Genomic DNA, 10,000 nt, shown 5'->3' on the forward strand with positions numbered 1-10,000 from the left:
AGCTCTTTTAAAACTCTTTTAAAACTCTTAGATAATGAATCTTCTCCTTTCAGGTACATCAGGAGCTGACTGATCAAACTGAAAGCTGCAGAGCAGTATGATGCGGTTGTCTCACCGGTGCAGGTGTGTGATCGGGTTCATCGTCCTTCTCCAGCTCTGCCACCCAGGATGGAGCTCCAGGTGGACGAACGCCTGGAAGAACAACACACGACCTCAACAAAAGAACACAACGACCGCTCGATCGTGACATCGTTCCACAACCGACTGTATCATGTGAAGAAAACACACTTTCTACATGGGTTCATAAAGACGGAAGTGATTACAAGAAAATGTTCAGGAAACTTCCTGCAGCTGACTGTTATTGTTTCTACACCGGTCAAGCTTTCTATTTTTGCACAGCACATATATAGTTTGCAATAAAGGTGGTGATTTACCATCAAATTTATTAACAATTTTAAAACTAAGAAGTTCTTGACTTCAGTAAGGGGTGTACAAAAACACAGCTTCATTTCTAGATTTTGAACGACAGTTTTGTCCGCTAAAATTATGGTTGCTGCCATTTTTCTTTTTAAAATCAGCCACAGCTATTGAGCCAACATTGTCTCCACTAATTGGATAATTAAAATGTTTTTTGCAGACTCATTGTATATTTATAATTGTTTTATATGGGACTTAAATATGACGTACTGAAAACTAAGGCTAAAATTTAAGAATGATCATCACTCCAGTTGAAGAAGACAACAAATAAAGAAACTGCTCTGTTTGAGTGTAAAGCATGGTGGTGTTGGGATAATAAGTATGGCAAGAAAACATGTCAAATCTGACAATTTATTCTTTTCTAACATTCTCATTAATTTTTCAGCAGTTTGTTTTCACTTTGAACATTACAAGAGAAGGAGATGAGGACTAACTGATTTGCTTGGCAAACATAACAATCTCAAGTGAAGCTGCTGGAGTGTAAACTTCCTCAAAGCCAATAAAGCCCAAGGGCCTCATTTATAACTGCTGCAGACTCTCAAAACAGGACCTGGAAGATGCACACGCTGCTCCGATGTGAAAGTCAGGATCTATAAAAACAAACTTAAAAAGGAAAATGTGCACACTTGTATGGAAACTCTGATGAGCATGTAGAGGCCAGTGGTGAGGTGCTGACATGAAGCCAAATTGTTCAAATTAAATGTGTGGCAGGAACCGTTATACGTACAACAATGCACATTTCATTCCACTTCATATCACATGTTATGTAGGACCACTTTATCATACGATGGTAGATCAATAGGTTCAAAGACTGCTCGTGCACGGCGCACCCTGATGAGTAACTGGTACAAATACAGGTCTGGACTGCAGGAGGCCAGTTTATCAGCGGACTCTTCTACTAGAGAACCATGCTGTTGGAATACGTGCAGAATGTGGTTGGACGTTGTTCTGCTGAAATAAACAAGACCTTCCCTGAAAGAGACGTTGTCTGGATGGCAGCATATGTTGCTCCAAAACCTGAATATATCATTCAGCATTAATGCTTCCTTCCAGATGTTCAAGCTACCCATGCCATGTGCACTAATGCATCCTGTACCATCACAGATGCTGGCTTTAGAACTGAGCTGATAACAAGCTGGATGGTCCCTCTCCTCTTTAACCTGGAGGATGCAGCGTCCATGATTTCCAAACAGAATCTCAGATTGTGATCCATCAGACCTCAGGACAGTTGTCCACTTCACCTCAGTCCATCTTCAATGATCTCGGTCCAGAGAAGGCGGCGGTGTTTCTGGATCATGTTTCTATCTGGTTTCTTCTTTGGAGAGTTTTAACCTGCATTTGTGGACGCAGCGATGAACTGTGTTCACAGACGATGGTTTTCACAAGTGTTCCTGAGCCCATGCAGTGATTTCCACTCCAGAATAGTGTGTTTTTAATGCAGTGCTGCCTGAGGGCCCGAAGATCACCACCATCCAATATTGGTTTCCAGCCTTGTCCCTTGTGTTCAGAGATTTCTCCAGATTCTCTGAATCTTTTAATGATATTATGAACCGTAGACGATGAAATCCACTAATTCTTTGTAGTTTTACGTTGAGGAACATTATTCTTAGATTGTTGAACTATTTTCCCAAACAGTCTTTCACAGAGTGGTGAACCTCTCCACCATCTTCACTGCTGAGAGACTCTGCCTCTGAAATCATCTTTTTATACCCAATCATGTTACTGATCTGTTGTCAATTAACCTAATTAGTTGTGAGATGCTCCACCAGGTAAAAACAAGCTTCACCTTAACCAAGTACAAAAGTAAAATCCTACTTTCGCATTAATGTATTTTAAAAAGGAAGAAAAAAATTCAAGAAGATTCTGCAATTTGAATTTCATAGAGTTCAGTTAAGATTCCTCAAACTTGATGAGCATCACTAGTTTAAACTGGTTTAAAAAGCATGAATACTTGTTATTCAAAATGAGTTTGCCTCTTTAATTGATCGTGTTTTTATATGTAGTTGCATATTTTTGTTTATTTCATATTTTTAACACTGCATGAAGTCATTGTGCGTAACTGCAGAACATAAGTGGCTTAAAAATGTCTAAACTTTAGGTTACAACATAAAGACCAATGAAAAATGTGGATGTGAAAGCTGACGGGTTGAGAACAGTGGCAGTGCAGTGTGTTGTACCGTTGTTGTCCCACAGCTCTGTGAGCGTGGGCGGGTCGCTGAGGTCACAGTGCTGGATCCAGGCTGGGTACATGAGGTCAGGCACGCTGGAGATTGAAGACCAGTCCATGTCAGCCTTGTTACTGGTCAGCCAGCGAGGGAGGTGGAGCGATGAGGACGGCTCCGCCCAGTCTGACCTCGCTGCTCTGTGTGCAGACTGATGGACAGAGAGGGAGGGACAGAACGAGGACATTTAATACACTAATACGCAGACTCAAAGACAAAAACACTGAATATTAAAAAAGATTAAAAAAAACTATGAATGACAGTCACCTTAAAACCACCATCAGCTCCTGGTTGAAACGTGGCCACACCGGGTCTCCTTCTGCACATGGAGAGGAGGAAAAAGAAATGAAATGTAAATTGTGACTTTAATCTGTCACGAGATCCCAAATCAGTCAGCAAGCAGCATGAACCTGGAGGTCCGGGGTGTCCTGAGTGGAGGAGGGTGGTGGTGGTGGTGTTGGGGGGCGCTGCTGCTCCTGAGTCCAGCACCAGCTCTGTGTGCCGGTCTGGAGGAGGAGGGGCCGGACCCGGAGGCTCCGGACCGGGACAGGAGACCTGGATCAGAGTCAGAGGAGCTGAGACACGCAGACTAATCCAAACTCTGCTGTTATTACTGATATTAATCAATCCATTCATCATTTAGTCTATTATCTGAAATACAGAATGTCCACCAGTCATATTTAAAGGTTTGTGTTTAAAGACCTCAGATAAAAACTACGGGTGTTTTTAAAGAGTTGTAGGTGGTGCCTTTAATGGCCATGGGGGAAGTCAGCAGTTCAGGTGATGTGTTGAGGATCAAGACAAAGATGGAAGTGATGCGTTTAATGAAGTTGCATGAAAGCAGAGGTGTGGGTGATGCATTTAAAGACCTTCGGTGACAGCAGTGGTTTTGTGTGATGCGTTTACAGACCTTGGAGGAAAGCGGTGGTGTGGGTAACGGGCATTGAGCCGTCGTAAGGGACAGAGAGCAGTTCGTCCGTCGTCATGGAGAGTCTGTCGTGGTTACGGTGAGGATGTAGGGAGGAGACAGGGAGGTTCAGGAAGTCCAGCTCTCTGTCGGTCAAACGCTCCCTGAGAACTAGGAAGAGAAACAACAACAAAAAAAAGGATAAAACATCCAGATGAACTGACTGCCGATTACACCAAAATAAACAGTTGATGAATCTACAATATGACAGATCCCGTTTTATGAAATATGGGATCATATTTTGTTTTCTGATCTGCTTCATGTTGATGAAAAATCATCTCTTACTCCACTTTTTCATTCAGAAATCCTTTGTTTATTTATTATAGTATATTTCACTGAAGTATATTTCACAGATTGTTTTTTTTAATGTGACACAATCTTGTTGATGATGTATTAAGAATGATACAAATGATATTATATCAAATCAAATTAAATTCATCCACTGGTAGAACAAGTTGGCTGCTTAACATGAGAGCACGACCGATATATTGACTGATATCGGCCTATCGTGAATATAATGGTATCTGCAATGTGACCGATATGACATATTGAAATTGTGCTGTTTGTGTTTTTATACAGTTTTTTATAGTTAGAATTATTATTTTCACAGTAAAGTTTACGGTTTCAGTGCACTGACATCGGTGTGAACAGGAAGCTGTAAAATATCCTCTATTACATATTGTTGTCACAAGTGTTCGATGACCACATTTGAGGGATGTTGGGTTGAACCCAAACGGTTGGCTGACAACTTACAGAACATTTGTGTAAAAGACAGACAAAAAGACAGAAAAATAAAGTGTCACAGCAGCCTCAGGGGTTTCCCACCATCTTTGTTTCTGAGCGTGCCCACTGTGGGTCCGATCCGGCTGTGCGGCAGAACCAGTCTCCCTGTCGACGAGCCACTGATCTGACGACTCCTCTCAAAGTCTGCGATGTAGGCGTCCAGCGCCGCCGAGGCCGAGTCAAAGTCCTGAAATCAATCAAAACCGGTTTCAGCATACGAGACATATTTCAGCACGTTTCACGACACTGAAATGAATGTTGTGATAATTGTGTCTCCTATAAAAAGAAAGGCAGAATGTAGAAAGACATGAAGCTAAGAGCCATTACTGAGCAGAACTTCTTATCTTCAGGATCTAGAGGACACCATCTCTGATCATTACGATGCTCCAGTACTTCATGAAAATCACAATGCACAACTTTAATTAAAAATATGACAAGCTGCTAAAACAGGCTGATTTATCTGTGACAGAAGAGATGAAGGAGGCAGATTTCCTCCAACAGTGCTCCATCACTGCTGCAGACAACCGCCCTGAACACACCTGCCACAAGGGGGCACCTCAGAGTACAGGTGTGAAGACCCAATCTGCTCCGCCCACATCTGAAGGCGGTCCACGTGTGTTCTGGGTCACATTGAAGGACCACCTACTCAACTGGACTGATGTGATCGATTGGGTCAGACGGTTCAGGTTATGAATTACAATCCACAAAAGAAAGGTGCTCACTAACACATCTATTAACAAATTTATGGACATAAGAGAAATAAACCTTTTGTGCGCATTGAGGAAGTCTAAAGCCGACGTTCATACTACACAAGTTCAGACTGATTTTGATAGTTTATTCCCGAAAAATTTCCAGAGTCGGGCACAAATATGAATGTTGTGAATGACAAACAGCGCCTGCAGTGTATGTCAGCATTTGGGGTTTTTACCTGCCTAGTTCGACATCCTACGACGTGTTCCCTGACGTTGACCAATAGGATGTCAGAGAGCTCTCTGACATGCATTTCTAAACATGGCAAAAGGAAGGTTTGCATCACTAGTGTTTCTGCAACAGGAACCTTCGCATGAACGTGAACGATGATCGGTCCAAGTCAACATTGTCGTGCTGCCAGTTTCTGGTAAAAATAGGACAAGAATTTCTGCCACTCTGATTGTGTAATCTGACGTTAGTTTGAGCCCGACTTCAGGTTTTCCTTCCTCTCATGAACAATCGGAGGGAAAACAAAATTGCTGCATTTATATTTTGAGTGTACATGTTCATACGGAGTGAGATCTCATCACGAGTGGTCACTAGAGCCCCCCCCCCGACACACACACGCACACACACACACACACACACACACACACACACACACACCAGTAGAATTAACAGGAGCAGTGAACCTTGTCTCTGTATCTGAAGGTGGTGTTGATCTCAGGAGGATGCAGACTGCTCCTCAGGTGACCCGAGCTGGACAGCAGCGAGGTCACCGTCGAGTCCGGAGACCGAAAGGTACCGTCCGATCCGCTGGACTCCATCCTGTCGAGAACAAACAGCAGTCAGAACATGCCGAAGCATGAAGACGAGGAAAGAGGAGGTGTGCTGCTGAGAAAAGGAGTAAAATATTCAGTGAACGAAGGTTGTTTTTCACATCTAAACTAGAACAAACAACCATCAACGTGGGGAAGAGCTTTTCTTTATTTGTTGGTGTTTTAGAGTTTCTATGGAAGTTGCACATATTTTTGGAAAACAGCTGTGAAAAGTTGTGATCATGTGACTGACGGGGCGGATCAGGTCGGACAGGATGATGGACAGGGTGATGGACAGGGTGATGGACCGGATGATGGACCGGATGATGGACTGGATGATGGACTGGGTGATGGACAGGATGATGGACAGGGTGATGGACAGGGTGATGGACCGGATGATGGACCGGATGATGGACTGGATGATGGACAGGGTGATGGACAGGGTGATGGACAGGGTGATGGACCGGATGATGGACAGGGTGATGGACCGGATGATGGACCGGATGATGGACCGGATGATGGACAGGGTGATGGACAGGGTGATGGACAGGATGATGGACAGGGTGATGGACAGGGTGATGGACCGGATGATGGACAGGGTGATGGACCGGATGATGGACCGGATGATGGACAGGGTGATGGACAGGGTGATGGACCGGATGATGGACAGGGTGATGGACAGGGTGATGGACCGGATGATGGACAGGGTGATGGACAGGGTGATGGACAGGGTGATGGACCGGATGATGGACCGGATGATGGACAGGGTGATGGACAGGATGATGGACCGGATGATGGACAGGGTGATGGACAGGGTGATGGACCGGATGATGGACAGGGTGATGGACCGGATGATGGACAGGGTGATGGACAGGGTGATGGACAGGGTGATGGACAGGGTGATGGACCGGATGATGGACAGGGTGATGGACAGGGTGATGGACAGGATGATGGACCGGATGATGGACAGGGTGATGGACAGGGTGATGGACCGGATGATGGACAGGGTGATGGACCGGATGATGGACAGGGTGATGGACAGGGTGATGGACAGGGTGATGGACCGGATGATGGACAGGGTGATGGACAGGGTGATGGACAGGGTGATGGACCGGATGATGGACCGGATGATGGACAGGGTGATGGACAGGGTGATGGACCGGATGATGGACAGGGTGATGGACCGGATGATGGACCGGATGATGGACAGGGTGATGGACAGGGTGATGGACAGGGTGATGGACAGGGTGATGGACCGGATGATGGACAGGGTGATGGACCGGATGATAGACCGGATGATGGACAGGGTGATGGACAGGGTGATGGACAGGGTGATGGACCGGATGATGGACCGGATGATGGACAGGGTGATGGACAGGGTGATGGACCGGTAGTTTAAACTGAGATTCATGTCTCCTATTTCAGTTTGAAATGAAAACCTGTCTGAGAGTTTCAGTTCTTTGAATGTTTGAAAACTGGCGTTTGTTTGTATATTTTGTCGAAGCACCCAGAAACAAGATAAACAGAATAAACGCGATAAACAAGATAAACAGAATAAACAAGATAAACAGAATAAACAAGATAAACAAGATAAACAGAATAAACAAGATAAACAGAATAAACAAGATAAACAGAATAAACAAGATAAACAGAATAAACAAGATAAACAAGATAAACAGAATAAACAAGATAAACAGAATAAACAAGATAAACAGAATAAACAAGATAAACAGAATAAACAAGATAAACAAGATAAACAGAATAAACAAGATAAACAGAATAAACAAGATAAACAGAATAAACAGAATAAACAAGATAAACAGAATAAACAAGATAAACAGAATAAACAAGATAAACAAGATACACAGAATAAACAAGATAAACAATAATAATGTCTAAAAACCCAAACAGATCCAGATTTAATGATCTGTGACGTCATAGTGTTTACACAACGTGTAAACGGTTTCAGGCTCGCGCTAACTACCGAGGTTCCCATTAGCAACACGATAAACGAACCGTCACACACTTACTGGTTTGGACTGGACAACGTGTCCTCTTCGGTTCGGTCCGTCCAGAACCTCCGAGTCCTCCCGGGTACAGCTAGCTCACAGTTAGCTGGTCCCGGGTCAGTTTGGTCCAAACGGGTTCCGCCAGAGACGCTGCGACCAAAACGACGTTCAAAACCACGTGATCATTCGTGTCGCAACACCGGGTCCACTTTCATGGTTCCGAGGTGGTTCTCCATCAAACATCTGCAGTCGAACTTCCGGCCTGCGACGCACGGCGACGGAACCGAGCCGAGCTCGAGAGGAACCAGAACTACATCGCAATGAAATACATCGCAGCTGGAGGTGTGACCCATGCAGGGAAAGGGTGGAGGAAAGGGTGGAGGAAAGGATGGAGGAAAGGATGGAGGAAAGGAGCGCGTGTTCCTGTGCGCTGAGTGACAGAAGCTGAAAACGACCGGCAGCAAACTACCGCTCAGCTGGTGACAATCCTGTTGGCCAATAAAAAAGGCTTCCGGGGATTTGAACCGGGGATTTGAACCGGGGGGTTGAACCGGGCATCAGGCCGTCTCTCCGGACCTGCTCACATCTCACCACTATTTCTACTTTCTTATTATTTTATTTTGATATAGATATCTATATCTATATCTATATCTATATATCTATATCTATAGATAGAGATATAGATATAGATATAGAGATATATAGATATATATAGATATCTGTAGATATCTATATATATCTATATATCTCTATATCTATAGATATATCTAGATATAGATATAGATATCTATATAGATATAGATATATCGATATATCTATATCTAGATATATATATCTATATCTATATATAGATATATATATAGATATAGATATATTTGACTAATTTCCATGGTTGAAATCATGTTGTTGATCAGTTTCTTTCACTTGAGTCAAATATTAAGCCTCTTAAATGGTATAAAGTTGGTGTGAACACTTATAAGGATGAAACGTGTTCCTTTGATAACTTTACAACTAAAGTGCAGATTGACGCGAGGTCAGCAGACAGGTGGGACATCTCGGGGACATCACGGGGACATCTCCAATCCCAGTTATTCCCAGTTGCCGCCGGACCGAGCGGAAGTTTTAATGATGCAGCAGCTCCTTTAACACGGAGCCTGTGACGTCAGCCGGGAAACACAGAGGAGTGAGCGGACACGGAGCACGGAGGGATCACTCTGCCTCAAAGTGCAGACACCAGAAACCCGACGGAAAGCAGCAGCGTGTATGATGTTCATTATATGATTCCTGATGTTCATTATATGATTCCTGATGTTCATTATATGATTCCTGATGTTCATTATATGATTCCTGATGTTCATTATATGATTCCTGATGTTCATTATATGATTCCTGATGTTCATTATATGATTGATGATGTTCATTATATGATTGATGATGTTCATTATATGATTCCTGATGTTCATTATATGATTCCTGATGTTCATTATATGATTCCTGATGTTCATTATATGATTCCTGATGTTCATTATATGATTCCTGATGTTCATTATATGATTGATGATGTTCATTATATGATTCCTGATGTTCATTATATGATTCCTGATGTTCATTATATGATTGATGATGTTCATTATATGATTCCTGATGTTCATTATATGATTGATGATGTTCATTATATGATTCCTGATGTTCATTATATGATTCCTGATGTTCATTATATGATTCCTGATGTTCATTATATGATTCCTGATGTTCATTATATGATTCCTGATGTTCATTATATGATTGATGATGTTCATTATATGATTGATGATGTTCATTATATGATTCCTGATGTTCATTATATGATTCCTGATGTTCATTATATGATTCCTGATGTTCATTATATGATTCCTGATGTTCATTATATGATTCCTGATGTTCATTATATGATTGATGATGTTCATTATATGATTGATGATGTTCATTATATGATTCCTGATGTTCATTATATGATTGATGATGTTCATTATATGATTCCTGATGTTCATTATA

At 42.6% G+C, this 10,000-nt stretch overlaps 1 protein-coding gene across 1 annotated transcript in view; it reads right to left on the reverse strand.

Annotated features, from left to right (window-relative positions):
- Nucleotides 1-8,449, reverse strand: part of cunh18orf54 (chromosome unknown C18orf54 homolog) — a 17,378-nt gene extending 8,929 nt beyond the window's left edge. Inside the window, exons 1-8 of the mRNA XM_069169014.1 lie at nucleotides 7,988-8,449; nucleotides 5,832-5,967; nucleotides 4,492-4,636; nucleotides 3,610-3,777; nucleotides 3,110-3,254; nucleotides 2,967-3,018; nucleotides 2,655-2,850; nucleotides 116-192 (exon numbers count right to left, since the gene is read on the reverse strand). Of these exons, the coding sequence (XP_069025115.1) occupies nucleotides 116-192; nucleotides 2,655-2,850; nucleotides 2,967-3,018; nucleotides 3,110-3,254; nucleotides 3,610-3,777; nucleotides 4,492-4,636; nucleotides 5,832-5,966 (918 nt within the window). The 5' untranslated portion in view covers nucleotide 5,967; nucleotides 7,988-8,449. The remainder of the gene's footprint in view (nucleotides 1-115; nucleotides 193-2,654; nucleotides 2,851-2,966; nucleotides 3,019-3,109; nucleotides 3,255-3,609; nucleotides 3,778-4,491; nucleotides 4,637-5,831; nucleotides 5,968-7,987) is intronic.
- Nucleotides 8,450-10,000: the final 1,551 nt, after the last annotated feature.

The sequence above is a fragment of the Embiotoca jacksoni genome, unplaced genomic scaffold (genome assembly GCF_022577435.1).
Source record: "Embiotoca jacksoni isolate LCO1_2020_lvr unplaced genomic scaffold, fEmbJac1.0.p SCAF_42, whole genome shotgun sequence".
NCBI classification, from domain to species: domain Eukaryota; kingdom Metazoa; phylum Chordata; class Actinopteri; family Embiotocidae; genus Embiotoca; species Embiotoca jacksoni.